Raw genomic sequence first — 23122 nt, forward strand, 5'->3', positions numbered from 1 at the left:
ACTAACAATTGTGAGGATGGCACAGGACTGGGTAGTGTTTCCTTCTGTTAAACATAGGGTTGCTATGAGTTGGAACTGACTCGATGGCACCTAACAACAGCAACAAAAATCATCCTTAAATATCAATGAAGAGTCAATAATTTTTTGGTTTTACAAAGTCATATAGATATTTAAACATATATTTTATAATGGGGCCATTTTAAGAGTGAGCATATTTGTTAATATTATTTGAGTCATCAGGTTGAGGCCAAAGTTAATGGTAAAAGACAGTAATGAAAGCCAACCAGTCAAACTTCACCATCTAATCTGGGTAAAGGGCATAAAAGAACACAAACATGAACAAGAAAGAAGAAAATCTATTTTTTAAATCTATTTGAATTCCATCATCATTGTGAACAGCTCACAAAATCACAGTTTGGATGTTCATGCTTTTCTTAAACTGCTTGAAATTATTCAAAATCACTCCCTGTTGACATCAGGGGTCCCCATCCTCTCAATGATCGTTCCATGTAGACATAATCGAGAAGCCTTTAAAAGCCACTTTTATCCCTTGCAGACATTCTTGTTTTGACTGGGTAGAGGGAGTCTGAATTAATAAGAACAAACAGAGCTTGGGCCAATTGCCTTTACCTCGCCAGGGGGAATGCCAATGCAGATCCTGTCAACTGCAGGCTTCCTCTTCCTTCTATAGATCTGCAACAAACAAAATCCAAGAATTTATGAGCCTCAGAGGCTCTCAGCTGTCCCCAGTAACCAGAGAAAAAGGAATTATAACCCAAACATACCATGAAATAAGGCTCATTGATAAGTCACATATCTTATGTGCTCTGAACCTCAGCTGTCTCTGTTAACAATAAGCTACTAACAGGCTCTACAGCTTAAAATGAAAGTGAATTTTTCTTTTTTTTTAAGAAAAAAATTTATTATCAATCTTTAGAAAAAAAACACTGGCCATTAATATTTATATTATATAACTTTCATTTAAGTTCATGGTAAGATATTGTCAATATTTTTTAAATTAAATTAGAGATTCTACAGGATAGAAATGTGCGATTAAAGTAAGATTTACATGTCCTTCTTGCAGAAAGTCAATTACTGAAATTTTGGCACCTAGAGAGGGATGAAACAGACCTTGCTCCTAACCAGCAGAGACGGATCAGCTTTTTGGACTATAAAACTCAAAATCAACCATTCACCCTCCCTACTTCTGCTCTGACTAGATATACAATATTAGTGGGTTTTAATAACTGACACATAAATGTAAATGTGCAAAACAAATACATTCGAGAACAAGAATTCACATTTCTAAAGGATTCTCAGTAGGATTTATTTAATTAAGGAGTCTCCACGGTACACTGTAGATAAAATTAAATCAGCAGAAGCTTGGTATGTATACATGCACATTTTGGGAACCATGCTCTTTTCATAAAGCCAGTCAGCAAAATGCTAGTTCCTGACATATAAAGCTGAAAAAGTGAACAACGGCTGCTACAGCCTGTACTCACTGCCTCACCTTAGTCAATTCTTTGATTTCCAAGATGTCATTCTGTCCTCCACCATCAAGAATCCTCTGTCTTTCCCGCCTCACATCTTCATCCTCATCATTCAGAGGAGGAAGCTTTGCATTTACAGGTCTTAGAGGGAAAAAATTTAAGAAAAATCAACCTTTTAAGCCATGTTTCAAGACAAAGGGCAAGTTTCTCAAGCAATCCTATAAAGCCTACTCTCCACGATTTCCAGGATCTGCATAGTGGGAGCTGCAGAGCGCCCACACTAAGAAAGTTGGTTTGATCAGCTACTTTAAGTTCAACACAATCCAGCCACCACTGAAGTGTAGGTGTTTCCCTGTGTTCCTCCTCTGTGACTCTCAGCCAGGCCGAGCTCCATGAGTTCTGAGAAGAAAGCTCACCTGGGCCTGATGAAGAATCTGTACTGGATCAGAACAGTAATGAGGAAGAACACCACCCCTTCCACAGCCATGGCGAAGAGGTTCCGTCCCACTAAGTCCCAAGAAAGTGGTGAGACAAAGCGGTTCTCCCCTGTAGACACAATACAGAGATCCAGTCAGAATGAAGGCACTACAGACCATGGCCCTTCCTCAAATTTGGGATCAAGTTCACCTATCTCCCTAGAAACACTAGTGGGTACCACCCATGACAAAGAGAGAAAATAACAAGGGTGTGGCCACTTTCCAAGGCTGATTTGGGGTAGGGATTCCGGAAACACTGAGCCCAGTATCAATCAGCATTTCACAGCCAACATGTATTAGACCTGTAATTTCCTCTAAGATACCAAACGTTTCCTTTTCAATGAGCCATGCTGAAAATCCTTTAAGAAAAGGCAAACAATCCCTTCCAATTCAGGGTAATTCTTTGGTCAATATTTTAAACAACTCTAACTTTCACTAATAAGAAAAAGATTAGAAAGCACTTTGACCAAAAGATGCCCCTTTCAGTAGCATATAATGTAACCCAATGGCTTATTTAAATCACCTAGTTACTACGTAAACAGTCCTTAAATTCCTTATACATCTCCTTTGTCCTTCCAAGTTGAAAAAAAAGTCCCTCTTCTATGAAATAACATGCCCCATGTAAGTATATTAACCAGTGAATGAATAATAGTAATGTGGCCACAGGAGAAATATTTGTAGACTCTAAAGGTAGAAAGTGCTAGAGTAAATTCCCTTTTCATAGACTGCATAAAAGATAATATATGGATACATCTGCAAGCCCCTTATTTGTCCAAAGGAGTCAAAATTTGCATCTTTCCATCTGATTCTCTGGCCCATATCTGATCTCCAAAGCTGTAGTTTGACCTTTCCAGTGGCTCTGACACTCTTTAACACTGGGTGCAAGCTAAAACCATAAGTGTTCTTACCTCCGAAGCTACCTTCTCATTTTCCTCCGTGCTATTAGAAGCAAGACAAAACTAGCTGTGTTACAAGATGCTGCCTTGACAAGCTTTATCAGTGGAGGGAAGTCCTGTGCCCAGTGACCAACCTCATTACAAAACAAAGGCCAGAGGACCAAAGCCCATGCAAAATGCCATCTACATTAAGGCAACCCACAGGCCCTGCTGTCACTCACCAAACCTTTCCAGGGCATCAGCCATTGCCTGGTTTTTCACCATGTCAATGAGCCCCCGCCCTAGGCAAAAATGAGGGAAGATCAAGAACACAGACTTCAGGATGTCGTTGATGTTACTCAGTTTCTAAAAAATAAGAGAAAGAAAGAGAGGGAGGAAGAGAGACTGAATGTCATTTGTGATTTGGGCTAAAAATTTACCAAAGTCTGAAAAATGGGATTTGAGAAAAATTGATTCCCCGGAGGCAAACTGGACCCTTGAATTCAGACACCAATAAATAGCAGCAGCTATAGCTGATGATATAACATTTTAAAATTTGCTCTTTAGAAAACCTGGAACAATGCTCTGAGTGGGGAATGAAATGAACATAAAATTTAGAAATAGGGCTATGTTTAATCAGCAACAAATCTGTAACAAAACGATTGCTTAGTATTTTAAAAATATTTTGTTTATGTCTGAGTTTCAGGATTCTATTGGAATTTTTAAATGATTTTTGAATACTCCAAAACATACTGAGTCCCCATAAGCCAGTCACTACCACCAACGGTTGCCATTAAATCAATTCTGACTCACGGTGACCTTGTGTGTGACCTTGTGTGCGTCAGAGTAGAACTGTGCTCCACTGGGTTTCCAGTGGCTGATGTTTTGGAGGGGATCACCAGGCCTTACTGCTAAGTAGCCTCTTGGTGGACTAACACCTCCAATCTTTTGGTTAGAAGCTTAGTGTGTTAACCATTTGCACCATCAGTAGCCATATATTCAACAATTGAGTGAGTTGCTATGTGTTGAATACTACGCTAGGGCACTAGAGAACCAAAGTTTAGTAAGAAACAGACCCACTCTGAGGAAGAAAGACATGTAAACAGGAAATCAGAACATAATTGGATATGTGTTGTACTGGAAAGCCCAGGGAAAGGTGAACACACTTCCCACAGGGCAGGTAAGGAAAGCTGAACCCTGAAAGGAAAGCAAGACACTGCCAGGCACTGAGATGGAGAAAGTGCCCTTCAAGCCAGGTCTATGTGAGTATCGTGGGTTTAAGAGACAACTTCAGCTGAAGCTTATAGTGCACTTGGAAAGGAGGTGGTGAGAGCCGACCAGGAAGGTTCATGTACGCATAAAAGGCATTTTGTGCCAAGCTACAGTGTTTGGACAAAGGCAGTGCCAACAGAAATGGAGAGGGAAACTTCTTTAAGAGATCTATAACTGGAAGACTTGACAAAGTCACCAGTTGAATGGGGGAAATAAGCAAAGCATGCAGGTTGACTCTAAAGTTGCCAGGTTGAACATCTCGGTAGATAATAATGTCATCTGGGGTGACAAGGATAGCACAGTGTCACAGTAGTTAAGACCTCAGCTGCTAACCAAAAGGTCAACAGTTCAAATCCACCAGCCGTTCCTTAGAAACACTATAAGGCAGTTATGCACTGTCCTAGAGGGTCGCTACAAGTTAGAATCAACTCGATGGCAACAGGTTTGGTTTTTGTTTTTTCAAGGAGAAAGATATTAGAGTATTGACGGCAGCAGGGTGGGGTGCGGGGGGGCAATAAAATACCTAAATGGAGCCATCCAGTAAGCAGGTGAGAATGTGAGACTACAGTTTAAGAAAAGGATCAGGGCTAAAGGCATAGATCTGAGAGGTAAAAAGTGTAAGAAATCAAGGGAAAAAATATAAGAAATGAATGACATTACCTAGGGATAGTGTCTAAAGTGGAAAGCAAAGACGGCAGAGTAATCATGGGAAAGGCACCATTTAAGCAGAAAGAAGAATAAAAGAAGCTGTCAAAGGAAACTGAAAAGACTTGATCAGAGAAATATAAGGAAAAGCAGGAGAACTCAAGGGAACTCAAGGAAGAACATAAAATTTAGGAACAGGGCTGTATGTTTAACCCAGGGAAGAGAGAATGTGAAAAAGGACAGAGTGGTCAGTGGTGTCAATGCCACAAAAGTTTAATAAAATCCATGTCCTCTGGCTCTCAAAGATGCTCATCCCAACAAAAAGTCGCTCTTTCTGCAGAACTCACATTGTTGGTGAAGAGCTCCAGTACAAAAGTGGCAACACTGCCATTGATCCCAATGAAGAGGTTTACGCTGGTGAGGACCACATAGGCTGTGCTAGGTATCTTGAACACGAAGGAGGCTGGGTACATGAGAGGTGTGATCGACCACCTGGTGAGGCACAAAGATTAGTGGTGACTAGGAGTCCCCTGCCACTGGGTATCATATGCCTTATCCATGGAGATTGCTCAGCCGAGGTGCCTTACCCATACAGCAAAAGTAGAAGGGCTAGCACAGGCAGGTTGGTGGAGGACACGTAGGACTTCTGCTGGAAACAGATGAAGATGATAATGACCAGCGTGGCAGGGACCACATAGTTGCACTAAAAGTGAAAACAAAGAAATAAAGTTCACTCCTAAGTCAAATATATAACACATCCCAAGTCTTCAACCTTAAGGACAAGAAAGGGCAGAAAAACTGTGAATTAATGAAGCTACATAAACTATTAATCAAAATACTGGACAATGCATTTTGACAAGTATTTTACCCTTGGCTGATTTTATAAACTGCATGCCCTTTCTGTCTTTCCAACATCTAAGCCAAGGTGTCACGCTCAGTAAACTCACTGAACGATGGATTCCCAGTCAGAGTAATTTCAATTTCACAGGCAGCAAATAAGCTTCCATTATTCTTCCCAAAGATGATTGTGTCTGTTTCATCATTAATGCTATATTATAGTCGGCCCAAGTTCAATCTCACATGTAATCTATTTATGAGACAAGCGCTTATAACATCAATGTCAGAATTGTTTCATCACACTAAGAATAATTTTAAAGTCTGTCCTGACAGTGTATCAAGCATTAAAATGCAGAAATAAAGACTTGACCACAGGACAATTATGAGAATTCATGGCTGGCAGGGCAAAAGACAGGCAAAGAAGTGACGAGTGGGTTTGTAAGCGGTCAGAAGGATTACAGCACTAGACCACAGGGCTCTGCCTCAGCCCCAATCTGCTTGATGTATTTATCAACAACTTAGATGAAAACATACTTAAAGCAAATTTCAGAGGCTCTAAAGCAGGGAAGGACAGATAATACATAGGCAGATAAGAAATTTCCTTGAGTTCAGAGGCTGGATCTTTTATCTCAGAATCCCCTATGCACATAAAACAGACACATAGTGGGCACTCAGAACCTGTTTGCTGAATTTGTTAACTACTGGATCAAGATAAAAAAGATAATAACAGATACTGAACAAGATGCAGTTTAATAGGGATAAATATAAAGTTTAGACTCAAAAAAGTCAATTTATTAATATTAGTATAGAATGAGAGAGACCCAATTCAACAATCGTTTGTATGAAACAAAGGTTTCAGTTCACTTCCAAGTTGCCAGTAAGAGAGTGCTATTTCCAAAATGCATTAGCCTTGGGACACAGTATTAAAAGTATGGAATATAGATCAACTCCCTCTAGACCCATAATCATCCAGACCATACCATGAACACACAGTTAAATCTGGGCTTTGTTTTCAAAGGGACATTAACAATATGGAGCACGGCCATAGAAAGGTAATCAGAACAATGACAAGACTGCGAGGCTTGGTTTAATCATCACAAACATATCATCTTCATCATCGCCATCATTGCTCATGTTTGTATACTGCTTTAGAGAGTACAGAGTATATTTTCATGTATAATCTTATCTGGGAAAACTTGGGTAAAGTAAGAATTATCTTCAAATATTCAAGGGATTATCTAATGGGAGAAGAATTAGGTTTCCTCTACATGGTTTCCAACTGATAGAAGTCACATGGAGATATTTTTCAGCTCCACTTTACCATAATTAGAACTTCAGAATACCTTAAGTTCTCCATATGGATCCAAACAAATGCAACACGTTATACTTGGTACAAAAACATATTTACAGTGGATGAATAAGCTCCTGGTAAAATATAGAGTTTTCAAATGACAGATGGGTTACCCAGTAAGGCAAAGAACACCTTGACTCTGGAGGTAAAAGTCTATCAGAGAAGTTAGAGACATTTGCTTGTAGTTTTAACTAAGTTCCTTCTACCTTTACGTTTCCTTGAAAAGTTTCACTCAGGAAATTAGGTGGTAGTGGTATTAATTACAGTCTGTGTAGACACATTTTCCCTCTGGTATTTTTTTATGAGATCAGCTCCATAACCAACACTGTGTTTGGTGTCATGAAAGTGTACAACTGACTCTGCTTTTTCCTTTTTCATACATGGTGAAAATAGCTTGAACACCTCCTGGTGGCAGCCAGGGTCTCTTGCTTCTTTGTATATACCGAGCCATGGCTCTGATGGAGATGTACAGAGGCCGAAAACCTGTGTCCTTACCATATCCCAGACAAAATTGGAGAGCCAGTAGATGACCGGCTTCACTCCACTGATGAACTGCAGGTGCTTTGCTTTGCTGACCCGCTCCTGAATCAGGAACACGACAAAGCTGGCCGGCACAAAGGACATCGCGAAGATGACACAGATGGAAACAAGGACATCCACTGACGTGGTCATTCTGTAAAGAAAAAGGTAATGAGGCTCTGAGAGGCCTTTGATGCAACTCGGGACTCAATAAGGATACACACAACACACTCACAAACACATACACACACAAACACACTGACACTCAAACTCTCTCATACACACGCCCTCAAGCTCTCTCACACATACACCCCACCCCCCACACGAATACCTGAAGCACAGCCCAGGAAAAAATATCTGTTCATTTATTTTATTCAGGAGTTAAAAGATGATCATTTTCAGAAAAACTGAAAATTCAAACACTGAACTGATTTCACTGAGGTTGAAAAAGAGTCTACTGCCAGACATACTACTGAAAGAGGTCTGAGAGCAGCCTAATGGCAGTCACTTTGTTCCCCAGCGTTCCCTGTTCTCGCCTTTGTAAGATCAGCAGGGTGTAAATTTCCACACACAAATGACTAGTGCAGATGGAAAACTTAAAAAGGGCAGAAAGATCAGGTTGAAATTACTCTAATACGTTCACTTTTTCAGGCTGCAAGTAAATCTGAAAACTATATTGTGTAGCAGATCAATCTAACAGATATAAAAATTCTAACAAGTTCTTGTTGTAACAACAGTCTCCTAAACTCATTAAATAGGTGTTGGTATAAAATTCCTACCGACTATACTGGTATCCTGTAGGAGTTAAGCAGAAATGTTAACTGTGTCATGGTCCACATACAGAAAAGAGACGGAATGTATGTTGAAACGAGTATCAACTACATGCCGGGTAATGGACTTGGCAACTTACGTGAATTGTCTCATTTAACATCAATCATACTTTAGAAAGTTTTAAGGCCAGATTCAAACTCAGATCTCTATGAATTCAAAGGCTATAAACTTTACTCGAGATCATACTGGCCTTAAACCTGACAAACTGTTTAGAAAGACTTATCCAAAAAATAAGAAAAAAAAAGTAAGTTCAAGAATGAAAAACACAATTAAGCTAACAAAACCTGTTTCACCAAGCATAAAACGGTGATTTTAAAACAAACGAAACGATTTTTATGGAACATTTGTGTTAATGATGAGTTAAATTAGCTTAGGGTTTTATTAACACTGTCCTAAATCACTTTTTCTGAATTTACTAAATGCAATGATTTTTACAAATTAGTGCCATTTCTTGTCCTCAGTTCAAGAAGCCCTGTCAACCAACTTGTAACCTGATCATTTTCTGCCGAGAGCCTGGATCAACTTAGAAGTACCATAATGTAATTATCTCCCAGCTGTTATCCTACAACCAGCTTCATACTTCCTTCCCCTGCTTCGAGTCTCTCCAGTACCCTCTCCTCTCCTCTCCCGTACCCTCTCCTCTCTTCTCCAGCACCCTCTCCTCTCCTCTCCAGTACCCTCTCCTCTCCTCTCCAGTGCCCTCTCCTCTCCTCTCCAGTACCCTCTCCTCTCCTCTCCAGTGCCCTCTCCTCTCCTCTCCAGTACCCTCTCCTCTCCTCTCCAGCACCCTCTCCTCTTCTCTCCAGTACCCTTTCCTCTCCCCTCCCCTCCCCTCCAGCACCCTCTCCTCTCCAGTACCCTCTCCTCTCCTCTCCTCCCCTCTCCTCTCCAGTACCCTCTCCTCCCCCTCCTCTCCCCCCTCCTCTCCTCCCCCTCCTCTCCCCCCTCCTCTCCTCCCCTCTCCTCTCCTACCCTCCCTTCCCCCTCCTCTCCTCCCCTCTCCAATACACTCTCCTCTCTCCTCTCCTCTCCAGTACCCTCTCCTCTCCTCTCCAGTACCCTCTCCTCTCCTCTCTTCTTCAGTGCCCTCTCCTCCCCTCCCCTCCCCTCTCCTCTCCTCTTCCCACCCCATCCATTCAGATAGAGCTACACTTACAGAGCCACTTCTGAGAGCTGCTGCTTGGTGAGATTCAGGGGGTGATTGAAAGCAGTAATCCCATATTTTCTCCGGTTCTCTCCCTTCTGCACGTTGGCCCGGAGAATGGCATTGTTGATGACATTCAGGAAAGAGCTGATGGCATGCCAGCCTTTGTTGTTAAACCACACCTGAAATAAAACATACCAGATACAGAGTAATATCCCCAAACCCTGCTCTCAGAGGTAAGTGCACACACAAAATAGACACATAAACAGGGAGGAAATTCTGGTCACATACCAAGCCACAATATTATAGTCTGAGAACACAGAAAGCAGTGACAGCAGCCAGGATATCCTGAGCACTGACCGTGTGCCCAGGCACTGTCCCAAGTACTTTAAATCTTTAACTCATTTAATCCTCACAAAAGCTTTGCAATAGCTGTGATTACTGTCTCTATTTTATAAGTGAGGAAGCTGAGGCTTGGATAGGTTAACTAACTTGATCAGGGTCACAGTGGCTCGCTTGGTCTGTCTGGTGGCAAGGCAAATTCTCTTAACTACTATACAATATTGCCTTTTTGGTAAAGTCACAAGTATGCTCTTTCCTGTCAAGAACAGCCCCTATCAACTTTATCATGAGTGGATTAAGTACTTCAGGGAACATAAGGATTACTGCCCACCAGGAAGCTGCTAGAACACAGGGAGGGCTTTACCTTTACGTTATTTTTGGTGTCCAGTCCAGTCATAAACCTTCCCAAGCTGCTAAGAAATTGATCTGCAGAACTGTCCTGTGAACAACAGAAACCTTATTCAGCTGTGATGGTTCACACAGGTCAGGGCAACATTAAGTTTACAATCTGTGGAAAATTGGACAATCCTGTAAAAAAGCAATATGACCTTGTTTACTTCCTGTTTAGCCAGTGAACATTTTAGGAAAGCATGTTGGAAGCCAGCTTACTTACCCACTGGCTAGATTTATAATTTATTATTTAGAGATCTTTTAAATCTCTAAATTTGTTTTTAATATACACTTTCATGCTTTTAAACATACCTGAATACTCCCAGCTGGAGCAAGATCACTAAATACCAATGATGGCTTTCTATCCTAAAGGCTTGAGAGCGATGCGCTGGTAGGTGATCAGATTTACCTGCCAACTATTGCCATAAACTGGCAGCTCTGGGGCCCATTTTTCTGACATGTCTTAGGATAGATACTGTACCTTGGTCAGCTTCAAGTGTTTCTTCACTTGCTTGATGGCATCATTAACTTCTTCACTTGGAGGAAGTCCTTGAGAATTACTGGCACCCAGGGAAAATCCACCATACCTAAAGAACAGCCTGACATTAAAATGCAGACAACGTGGTGTACAATATCATTCAGCAGCAGATGCCACGTGTGTATACATGCTCATTTAGAAGGATTTCCTATTCAAAGGAGGACCAAAGTTAGACTCAGTGAAAGTTACACCTGGGCCTCCTCTAATGGATTCTGGCAATTTCTTAACTCCTAGAGTTTCTGCCCAGGTTGCTAACAGAAACTAGATGGGAGGACTTGGGCCTGATCCACAGAGTTAAGACATCTGAGACACTGGGAAAAGAATGGTCACTCATCTCACAGATGCCCCTCCTGTCCTGGTGGCTCAAGCCTGAACTTGGGTATGGGGCAAGCAGATGACGAGTCAGGAAGCGGTGGGGGCGGGTAGCGGGGGTGGAGGCTGACCACACAGAACAGGCTAGTTAGGGCTTTTGGACAGGCCTTGGCTCTTCCCTAGCATAAGGGCTACTGCAGGAGTCTATATCTGCTCTGCTCAGAGTTCCACAGGTCCTAGTCCCTTGGGGAAAAGGCAAAGAAGAAAGGTGGAGAGCAGTGACAGGAAGCCAAGCTTTGAGGTCCCCTGAGCCAACCATATTAGCTATCTCATTTTCCAGGAGGAACAAACTGGCTTCAAGGATTCTTCCCTTCCTTTTTTTTCCGCTAGTCCCAGCTGTTCCTTCAAAACCCAGAGGGATAGATAAATGGGTTGCAAAGCAGTAGAAATAGATAATTTTAATGCCAGCTTCTTCACTCATCTCGAGACCTTCTTGGACCTATGTCAAAGGCCTGAAAAACTGTCCCTGAGTCCCAAAGGTCCCCTGAGAATCTGCTCTGGGGTAAAAGTATAACTAGGTTAGGTATTCCCCTGACAATATTCTACTTCTTATTAAATCCCTAGCAACCCACAAGAGATTTCTGAATCTCCTCAAGGAAATCAGTTTGCCAAATATTTCAGAAGTGGCAGCTAGACACCAAGAAAAAACACTCTAGGCAAAAACCCCAAGACACGTCTAATCTAAATCTGACTGCACCCCTCTGTGTCTGTTGTGCCTGAGGCCTTTGTCCTCCTCACGGTGAGGTGGCACCCAAGACTGTGTGAGTGTCAAACAGTTCCCCAAACCAACAACTTTTCTCCATCTAGGATTCCTGCATCAAAATTATACTCCTAAACTAAAGGAGCCAAGGAAAACTGAAAGAGCAGAAAAGAGATCAACTTACCTAAATTCATTCACCCAGATCTTGTTTTTTAAGCTAGAAAACCCAAAGGCAAAGAAACCAAAAATCAGTTCAAAGAAAGCATTAATCACATGCCTGATGATGCAAAAGGGGTAAATATCTAGCTAAGGATACAACAAAGGGACAGAAATAATCCTATGACCAGGGTGACACTGTAAGATTGTGCCAAATAAAAGAAGCCCCAATCAGCATGTCCTTTCTTCTTTCCAACTTAAAAACATTTATATAAGAATTATGCTTTGGAGTAAACCAATTTGAAAGCCACCTTATAGACCAAGAAATGGTAATACGTCCACTGGCACCATGTGACTGAAAATGAAGTTTTTTCAATTCAAAGGAATACTTAAAGATGAATGACATATAGAGTGGTTATGTTTCTTTTTTGGAAACCCACTGCCATTCTCTTTCAAGCATACCCTTGTCCTTTGAAGTCACTGGAGAGGCCCAGCTGACCAGGCAGAAGGGAAGGAAACCAGAACTTAAGTATTAACTAAGTATTCGACACTGTGCTGTGATGTTTCAGGAAGCTATACGGCTCTTTCAAGACTTCACAGCCAAGGCAGGCTGCAGATTCAGCCCAGAGCTCTCTTCATGATGCCACATATCATCATGGATTCCGCCCATGACAGGGTATCCGTAACATTCTACATTTATCATTTCACTGAATCCTCAGAACAAACACCGAACAGCAACATTATCGTCACATTTTACAGAAACTTAACATTAAGAGGTAACTGATTGCCCTAGCCAAGCATCTCGTAAGCGGCAGAATTCAAATGTGAATCCAGGTTTATCTGCATTCTGAACCAGGCTGCCTAACCTTTAAGCAGACCCACAATATCTTTCATCATGTGTTCTAGCTTGGGAGACTATCTTAAACTTCCAGCAGACACCACCAGGCCAAAAACCTGATGTTTCTCCTACCACTCCAGTCCACCATCTTTAAGCCTTTAATTTCTCTAATCAGTAATAACGATAAAGTGGAGACCAAGTTTACTGAATAATTACCTTTTGGCTATGATCTGCACATATGTCTTCACCAGATAATCTGAAATGTTTCTTCCCGTCAGGTTCTGAAGGATGTCCGCACTGCTCTGTTTTCTCTGTCACCACATAAAAACCAAGCACATGTGTCTTTACGGAGCAGAACTGGGACAGAAAACAAATCAAGGACTACCGTGACACATACCCTTCAAACATGTACCACAGTGTCACTAGAGCCTTGGCCACAGGGTCCAGGCACTGCTAACAGCCAACCACCACCAAGGCCTGCTTCATGCTGTCCTTGGCACTGGCCATTCACTATGGCAAGCCAAGATCTTCCCTGGAAAATTATTCCAAACAACTAAACAACACACACTGAAATGTGATTCTTTATAGTCACAAAAGATTTTTAGGGAGAAGTATCTTTGACTACATTTGTGAATTCTGCAATTCATTGAAGTTAAACCAATGAATACATTAGCTATTATTTCAAAGAGGTGTAACCAGGACTTCTTTAAGTTCTCATATCCATTTAAAATTGCCTGTCCTCAGCCTACAATCTGTTGACTATAAAGAACCAGAGAGATAACACTAACAAGCCTCTTCCTGAAATTATTCTCAGAAAAATGGCTCAGAACTCCTTCCCAAACTCAACATCTCAGAGAAAGTCAGGGTTGACAAGACCTACCAAAGTTTTCTGGTCCAGCCTCCCCAGTGCATATGTGAGGACACAGGCCCAGGGAGATAAAGCAGCCTGTCCAAGGCCACCAGTTCATTTGTGCCAGAGCCAGGGATGGATGCCAGGTCTATAGTGTCCCAGCCTGGTACACCACCTGAAACATCACCATTGTGGGAGAGGCCACAGTGTGTTTCTCCCAGACCAATTTCCTACAGTGTTTTGCTTCAGTTTTAACTCAAACAAATAAGTAACCTAGGCTGGTATTTCAAAATGGAGAAACAGGCTGCTTCAGGTATAGGAACAATGGTCTAGGCCCCTGCCCCTCAAAGACTTACATGCTTTTCCCTATGGTAAGAATTAAGATCGAGACTGAAATAAACCCCACTGACATGATATCTCATCCATTCCTGCTCCCCAAGCAGAAACTGCCCAGTCCCCATCCACTCAGGTGTGCCCTGAGAGTGACTCACTTGTGGAGGAGGCAGCCCCCCTGCCCCTGGGGGACACACGGGCAGCATCTTCTTGATTTTGTCATTGCTACACTGGCAGGCAGGTGAAGGGTTCTCCATCGTCCAGTTCCCCTTTTGGAAGAGGTCCATGATGGTCTGGGGAACTGGGGCAGTGGTCCACTCCTCCTCCCCCACCAAGCAGGGCATATCTCTGCAAAGGGAAGATGTGAAGGGAAGGATCACCCAAGACGGCCTGCTTTCCTATTGTCTCTAGAGCACAGGATTAATCAATAACAACCAAAAGCATGCACCTATCCCCTCACCTCACCATTTGGGAAGGACAAATAAATAATTAATCTCATCAGATTGACTCCATCACAGCCTTATAAGCTGCAACATCGTTTTTCAGCTAAGGACACTGGAACTGAAAGAAACCCTAAGTGCCATATACTGAACACCATTCAATCCAATTAACCAGCATACTGCCACTCATCCATTTGTTCACTCCACAAATATTCAGTGAGCATCTACAGTGTGTCAGACACAGGTGTACAATTTTAAGAGGCCGGGGTGAACAAACCAAAGTACTTATCCTCATGGAGTTTGCATTCCTATGGAGGAGACAGACAACAAACAAATAATAGGAACTCAGAGAGTCAAAAATAAAGCAAAATAAGAGGAGAGTGACTGTCAAGAAGAGGGGCTAGTTTAGCTAGAAAACACTTCCCAGAGGAGGTGATACTGCAACTGAGACTTAAATGATCAGAAGGGCCAAGCCAGGTAAAGACCTTGAGGAGAAAGAGCATTACAATCAAGGCAACAGAGAGTCAGGTACAAAGGCCCTGAGAAGGAATGAGCTTTCTATATTCAAAGAACAGCAGGAAAGTAGTGTGGCTGGAATGCGATAAGAGAAAGAATGATGAATGGAGGAGCAGAAGCGGCAGTGGCCAGATCACAGAGGCTATGTAAGGATTCTGAATTTTACGCTCAGTGTGCCGAAGTCTGATGAAGAATGGCAAGATCCAATACATGTTTTATAACAGAATTGGGGCGGCGGGGGGAGGGGGGAATGAGACCTCCTCTATGCCAGGTTTAGTGCTTGGTACATAGGAACTAGGTTGACTGCAGGCGTTCCAGGGGGCAAAAGACAAGGCCTTTATCCTTGGCTCACATTCTGAGTTACTGTGAGATCTTCAGCCAGTCACTTGCCCTCTCATGATTTATTTTCTCAAATGGTAAAATAAAAGTATAAAATGATTTGTTTCAATAAATCCCTTCTAGTGTCCTTTCCTATTCTAAAATTTTATAGTTTATAGCAGAATCGTAGTCTTTATATTATTCTTGCACGTAATAAAAAGTCAAATGAACAGTGGAACAGTCTCTAATTCTCTCTTTAAAGCACCTCCACTAAATGGAAAGGTCAGACTAAGACATGGTACCCACCTGAAGCTCACACTCTAAAACCTTCAAAAGATGATAGACTGAGACAAAGTTAAATACCAAGAATTATATACCACAATTTAATGGGGTTTCAATCAAATTTCTCTCAGTTCAACTACCACTTTTTGAAACACTGAAATAATTTTCAGTAAGTTTCCAGGATGCTGGGAGGCCGTTCTTTCAGGCTGCCTCTAACAAATGTTCAGTGGTGCATCAATACTCTGAACCCTTTGATGTCAGGATAGCTCTGTAGGCTAGCTCTCAGCCCAGACCTGTAGATCCTACAGATGCTACCTAGGCTGGCATCAATCCATGAGTCCACTAGGTTCAACTGGCCAGCTGTGAATCCACCTAGTTATCATCTCATCCCGTTCTTCTATCTTGCCTCCAAAATGTTCATGTAAAATCTCTTCAATGGTCATCCTGCTCTTTGGGAACCAATATTCACCACTCACTAAGTACTAATAAACATTTAGTAACTACCCATTTAATAAGAACTAACAAGTATTTAGTAACTACCCATTTAATAAGAACTAACAAGTACATAGTACTTTTTTAGTTTTTTTTAACAAGTACATAGTAACTATCCCTTTAATAAGAACTAACAGGGGTCACCAGGAGTTGGAATCTACTCAACAGCAACTGGTTTTTAACAAGTATACAGTAACTCCACAAACCAAAACTGTCCATTTAAAAATCTGCTCCAGAACCTTACATGCATAGATCACTCCCTGGCCTGTCATTTCCAGGGTCAGCCATCTTTCCCCCTTCAAACATTAGAATTCACGTTTGTCTTTCTCCTACCGTCTAGCACCTTCCTAACTCTCCATAATTCCTCAGAGATCACTGTCTGTGGTTTAACAACCTCAGCTGCAAAGTTTTCCTGAGACTAGAAACCTGGACCATGTGTACCAGCATGGGGCTCTCTGATAAGCACCTCACCTTTCTTCACAGTCTTTTCTCACAATGATCACGTACTTTCATCCACACATTTAGAGTCATATGAGTATTTTCTGAGTTTATTTATGCCTTGCCTACTCTTTAAAAAAGGATTTTACAGGTATGTATGATAAAAATATACAACTCTAAAAGTGGAACACATTCATTTTTACAAAAATATGTCCTCTTGTTAAAGGATTTGGTGAGCTAAACTGCAAATTATATGTCATGGCAGCCTGTCGCTGCACTTAGTTACAGGGCTGGTGGGAAGGAAAGAAGGAGAAGACATTTGATCAGTAAGTATAATTAAAAAAAAAAAAATTTTTTTTTTAAGTATAAAGTGCTATTTAAATTAAATATTAATGTTCTAAAACAGGAAACATACATCTATGATTTGCTTCGAAGGATGTTAGAAGACTTGCCAAACTTTTGCTCCTACACGGTTTGATTAGGCTACAACATTGGCTTTTTTATGTGCTCTTTAAAATAAAAAATTATTCAAAGGGCAACCGGCGGCAGTCAAAATGTGGCATGCAGCAGATATGTGTAGGGTATTCGAGATCCGACCAGGCAACAAGCCCAAGAAGCCAGCCACAGGGGGGCTCGTGGCTAAGACGGTACTTACGGGATGGGATTTCCTTCCATACATCGGGTTCCAAAGCCAGGGTCTTTAGTGAGGGCATTCAAGAGTTCCTGGGTGGCCAAGTCCTCAGGAGCATCGTTACTGTAGGGACATGACAGGCAGCCTACTCAGGAATTCATGCAAACCAAGAATCGGGAGGTATAAACATTCTACTAAATTAAACACTTTATTAAGCACTTCTTATGTGTCAGGCTCTTAAAACAAAATTAAGAAAACACAGAATCGATGGAAAAGAAATTCAGACTCTGGTCATATATCTGGCATCACGGTGACATACAGAACTTCAAAGCAGGGGTTGTATAAATAAGTTATTGTTTATATATGTATATACATATATGTGTATACATACATACATACATAGGTATAGACACATACATGTATATACATATATAAAAATTATATACACATATATATAGTTGTTGTTGTTGTTAGGTGCCATCGAGTCACTTCCAACTCATAGCAAGCCTATAAGACAGAAGAGAACTGCCCCATAGGGTTTCCAAGGAGTGGCTGGCAGATTTGAACTGCAGACCTTTTGGTTAGCAACTAAGCTCTTAATAACTGCACCACCAGGGCTCCACTGTACATATACATATATACATACACATATAAACAGATAGACAGATAGATACATATGTATGTACGTATATGTATATAGGGCCCCTGATGGCTCAGTGGTTAAATGTTTGGCTGCTAACCAAAAAGTCGGCAGTTTGAATCCACCAGCCATTCCTTGGAAAACCTATGGGGCAGTTCTACTCTGTTCTGTAGGGTCATTATGAGTTGGAATTGACTCAATGGCAACGCGTTTGGTTTGACTTTTAGGTGTATGTGTATATATACATACATGTAAATATACAGATATATATATAGACACACATACATATATATGAACTTGTACGTATATTTATGTGTATTTATGAAGTCATGTGTATACGCATGTACATACGTATTGGTAGATACGTATTTATATACGTACACACACATATATATGTACACACATTTACACACGTATCTTGCTGTGAATTCATTAAGGATCAGTATTTCAAAAGTGCTTTCAAGATTATCCATTAGACATAGACAACAAGGATTTTCCAGGAAAGGGGAGGCAGGTTTTATTGGCTGAATGTTTGCATAGGCAACCACCAAAACACCAAACTGGTTTCTGATGAGTCAACACCAACTCATAGCGACCAGATAACACAGACAAGGACGGGCATAGGTCACAAACACAAAACAAGCCTGTGTTCCACAGCCCTGGGCAATCCAGGGTCGGCAGCTGGGAAAGGAAAGAGTAAAGGAAACCTGAACTATATAAGAAGGAAACATGGATTTAGAAAGAAAGAGACCAAAAAAAAAAAAGGTCTTCCCCTTAATATCACAGACACACTTTCAAGTCCATCCAGAGATCTACAAACCCTACAGAACTGAAGAAAATCCCTGCCTAACAAGATCCAGAAATTCCTTTGTCCTTTTGTTTGACGTACTGGTTTGTTATGGAGTAGGGAGTATTTTTGTCTAAAGAACAAACACTAATATCTACAACTTAAAAAAAGAGATAATAAATACATGAATTGTACTGTGTAGAAAATAAAGCATTAACTTCCTGGAGGTGTTTTGCTTTGACAATGTATGGAAGTCCTATAATTCAACTACAAACTTAAAACACAGCAATGAAAATCCAAATATATTATAACTTACAGATTTTATCAGGGACAGATAATTTTACCTAAACACATAAGCCTATTCCTGACAATAAAGAGGAGAGGGGATCTGATGAAGCAACCAAGAACCGGCCTATAACTTCAAGTCTGTTTACTACTATTCTTTGCCTCTAATATTAGTCTGTGTAGGGGCCTTAAGTCACAACTGACAAAATCCATTCCACTGTGTAATTCCTGGATCCACCTGCCCCCTGGCCCTCAGCACAGTCAACACCCTTGGTCCTTAGGGCATACACATACCTGACAAACGTGTATTGCTCATTGTACATCCAGGGTTGAAGTTCCAGGCTGGGGTATTTGCCAAAGGGTGGCACAATCAAGCTGAACACCAAGGCGATGCAGACAAACACAGCGGGTAGCACAATCTATAATCCGGGGGAAGAAAGGAAGAGAGATGGTAGGAGAAAGGCAAGTGTTAGAAAGAAGGCAAAAAGGCATGCCCCTACCAATCGAGCTTGCTTCCCAGACCCAGCACAGGACTGAGAAGTCAGGGCCCAAAGCCAAGCTCCCCCAAGGCATTCTTGGTAGCTGGGAAGTAACGAAGATTAAAGAACTGAGCCTCTTCCCTCCAGGGCATTTCTGGAAGCAGTGCCAGCACAAGACCAGAGGCCACCGCTACCTGGCAGGGGCATTAAGCTGAGAACTTCACAGACTAAACGGTGATCACAGGTCAGAACATTGGGTCCTGCCCTTCTTTCCCCTGAGGACCAGAGAAAGACAGTACTGGGCCCTGGCTCCTCAGGCGCGGGCAGAGAGAGAACAAGCCCTATACCAGGAGCCAGAGATGGGAGTCCTGGTTCTGTCTCTACTACAACTGCGCCCATGTAGAGTCACTTCCCCTCCGGCCTCAGTTTTTTCATTTGTAATCTGTGGACTGAGACATTCAGTTCTCACATTCTGATAATACCAACTCTACAGCAATGACACTCAGGAAAGAAAACAGCTGTCACTGTCTCCTGTGACCTCCTCAAAAAGCAATTATATCCTTGGACTTCCTCAAACTTTCCACCCATTCCTTCTCTGAGAAGAACAACTTGTAAGTACTTCCTAAGTAAATGTATCCTTACAAAGCTTGAAAATTCAAATGATGCCCCTGGTTCTAGCATTCTCGAGTTTTAATGCAAAAAAATTACCATTTAGTGAATAACCCTAAGGGAAAGTAATATGAATTACCTCGTTCCATTCGCATTACAACCCTAAGTAGTCTTAACCATTATCACCAATCTACAAAGTAACCAAAACTCAGAGAGATCAAGTAACTTGCCCAATGTCACACAGTTAGTAAGTAGCTGAACCAGAATTCAAATCTTGGACCGTCTGCTCCAAACTCATACTCTTCTCATTACCTGCACAGTCTGTAGGGAAAAATCTCTACAGACCCTTTCTCTATCCTTCTCGATTTTATAGAGTGAAATAATTTTTTCTGTCCTAACCAGGTGAATCTGCATGCAAATTCTGATAAACAGGCAATAGTGTAATGAGTCCTCTCTCTTTGCCAATTACATCCCAACCAACCTCTTTGGCTATCGTTTCTATCAGTTTGCAGTTAAACATCAACTTAGAGGAAAATCAAATTTCCGATAAATTCACACGTCAAGTCCATCTAGACATAACATCTTTCATGTTATGAAAGTTGAATTTGCCCAGTTAGTTTTTCTAAACGTCGTCCTTGTTGGGTCTCATCTACAATTAAAACTAACACCAAAAAAATAAAAAAAAATTTTTAATCCTCATAACAACCCTACATAACAGAGACTATTATTATCCTCATTTTACAGATGAGGAGATTGAGGCACATAGAGGTAACTTGCCAGCAGATACGCAACAGGCCAAGAAGCAGAACTGGAATAGAAATACAGATAATCTGGCCCCAACATCCATCTCATAACAATGATGTTCTCTCCTGCCTTTGCTTGGTCAGGCAGCCTGCAGCCCACCCATGAAGCCTGAGTTTTTAGCCTTAAACAGCACTTCTTACCTGAGCAAAGAATCCCTTCCGGCTCCTCCTGGCAATCAGTAGCCTCTTCCACAAAAGGGCCACGAACTGTTGCTGTGTGAGTTTCCAGCCCTTCACTTGGTAGGAGCCTTTGCCATCCACTCCACTGAGCAGGTCTGTCTCTCTGGACTCTGTAAGAAGCCAACACTGAAGGTCACCTATCACCTTAGGAATTTTTGACATTGCCATGCCCCACCCTCTAACATCTTCAGCAACTATCTTGGGGGCTTGCATTAGAAGCTAAATGTATCTTAGAAGTAAAGGGCTTTTATGACAAATCCATGTCCGAAAAAAGTTATGACCCAAAATATCCAATGGCAGCAGCTGCTGCCTTTCACTTCTTGGCTGATGAGAGCAGAAAATTAAGGGGCCTTGAGACAACTGAAGAAATGTGTCCACATACAACTGGGGGTCATATCAAGTCATTCAGATGAATCAAGTCAGCCTCAATTTCTTACAAAATATTTAATGAAACAGGCCATGTATGTATGCTGACATATTTGAGAACATACAATGGCAATTTGTCTCCCATCTACTACGTTTCTGGTAAAAAAAAAAAAAAAAAAGTAGACACATTTCAAATGATATCTAAGTACTGACAATCTATGAAGCCAAGGAGAACATGAGAGACGCACACTCATATGACAAGTGATTAGGAGGGCAAGAAAGGCTGCGCTTCCTCAAAACTTTACAGAAGTCCTTGTCTTAAACTAATGACTCCAAACACAGGTAGTTTGGCATCTTAACAAATATTTGCTTGATTTCTTGCCTCCCCTCTTCATTCTAGTCAAACACACACAGACACATACATCCCAAATGTCTAAGTCCAAGGGTATAATTAACCATAAAAACAAATCCATCTCTCTCTTTCAAAAGCATTCATTCATTCAAAAAATACTTATTCAACAATTAAATCTCCAATGTACTTAAGAAACTGGGACTCTCCAGAAATATAACAAATAGATGAGTTCGAAGAGGTGAGAGAACCATCTTTTTATGTGGATCTTGAGCAAAAGATCTCAGCTCAATGAAGGAAGTGGTGAGGATGGACTCTTTCAGGTGTGACCATATGTACAATTCTAGAAAAGAGAATCTATCATCCTGGCTAAAGGCCACCAAAACAAAACACCTGAGAAGAACCAAGAGAAATTCGCTTTCAAAACACAGCATGCAGATCTTGCCTAAACAGACCTGGGTCTATGTCAGAATCAGTGGGATCTACGGCATCATCTTCTGTGAATGGGCGAAGACAGCTCTGCCTGTCCCCAAAGGCCCGTCTGTTCCGTCTTGCTGGCAAGGTGCCATCTGAAGGCCAAGGGAAGGAATTTCACATTTTATTTTATCTGTAACAAAACAAACCCTCCCTGTATGTAACAAACGTATTCACTAACAATGAGAATGGAATAGAACCATTCAAAGGGAAACACATAACTCTGGTGATCTCAGGCAGCCTGCAGGGGGCACTCCTAGAGTATGTGCAGCTGCTCCTGGAGGGTTACCTGAGGTCTCAGCATCAACCCCGCTCTCTTCAGCCACTTTGAGGAATATCTGAAAAATAAAGGTAGGTGAGAACATTATAAGCACCAACTTTATGAGAGTAGTCACCACTGCCATGGTTATTAAACTACTGAATGGCTTGTTAGCCCCTTATGACAAAGAAAGTAGAAGCCACATTTATTAATAGCACTTTATCAGAGTCACATGAGAGCGAAGCCATTTTTGCAGAGACTATTTCTTCCTCTTTTTTTTTTTTTTTATTTCTTCGTCAGTGCTGAGAGCTATCAATCCGGACAATCGTTTTCAAATTAAAGCTATGACATGAGGACACAGCAGCAGAAGAAATTTGCTCTGAACCTACAGGGAATGCGTCAAGTGGGTCTGTGGCCCCAAATCTGTGAGTAGGTTAACACTGTGGTAAGTTATTCAAGGTGGAAAAATCAGGAGTCAATGAGTTTCCCATCACTGAAAACACTCCAGAGCGAATGTTACAGCAGGGATTCAAACATCAAGGGAGAATCTGAACTAGACCAATGTTTTCCACCTCTAGTCTACAGACAGGTGCCCTGGTGGTGCCACGGTTAAAGCGTTTGGCTGCTAACCGAAAAGTTAGAACCCATCAGCTGCTCCATGGGAGAAAGATGTGGCAGTCTGCTTCTGTAAAGATTTACAGCCTTGGAAACCCTATGGAGCAGTTCCACTCTGTCCTATAGGGTCGCTATGAGTCAGCATCGACTTGACAGCAGTGGGTTTGGGCTTTTTTGAGTTTTCGTCTACAGACCAC

At 41.6% G+C, this 23122-nt stretch overlaps 1 protein-coding gene across 1 annotated transcript in view; it reads right to left on the reverse strand.

The window, feature by feature from the left end:
- ABCA1 (ATP binding cassette subfamily A member 1) overlaps nt 1-23122 on the reverse strand; it is a 141178-nt gene that overhangs the window by 13178 nt on the left and 104878 nt on the right. The window contains exons 26-43 of the mRNA XM_049897213.1: nt 22341-22389; nt 22033-22146; nt 20824-20972; nt 19086-19210; nt 17104-17202; nt 14121-14310; nt 12996-13090; nt 11970-12002; nt 10657-10762; nt 10150-10224; nt 9456-9625; nt 7445-7622; nt 5349-5464; nt 5109-5253; nt 3087-3210; nt 1910-2039; nt 1514-1634; nt 631-693 (exon numbers count right to left, since the gene is read on the reverse strand). Coding sequence (XP_049753170.1) covers nt 631-693; nt 1514-1634; nt 1910-2039; nt 3087-3210; nt 5109-5253; nt 5349-5464; nt 7445-7622; nt 9456-9625; nt 10150-10224; nt 10657-10762; nt 11970-12002; nt 12996-13090; nt 14121-14310; nt 17104-17202; nt 19086-19210; nt 20824-20972; nt 22033-22146; nt 22341-22389 — 2082 coding nt within the window. The remainder of the gene's footprint in view (nt 1-630; nt 694-1513; nt 1635-1909; nt 2040-3086; nt 3211-5108; nt 5254-5348; nt 5465-7444; nt 7623-9455; nt 9626-10149; nt 10225-10656; nt 10763-11969; nt 12003-12995; nt 13091-14120; nt 14311-17103; nt 17203-19085; nt 19211-20823; nt 20973-22032; nt 22147-22340; nt 22390-23122) is intronic.

Source organism: Elephas maximus, chromosome 9, assembly GCF_024166365.1.
Source record: "Elephas maximus indicus isolate mEleMax1 chromosome 9, mEleMax1 primary haplotype, whole genome shotgun sequence".
In the NCBI taxonomy this organism is placed as follows: Eukaryota; Metazoa; Chordata; class Mammalia; order Proboscidea; family Elephantidae; genus Elephas; species Elephas maximus.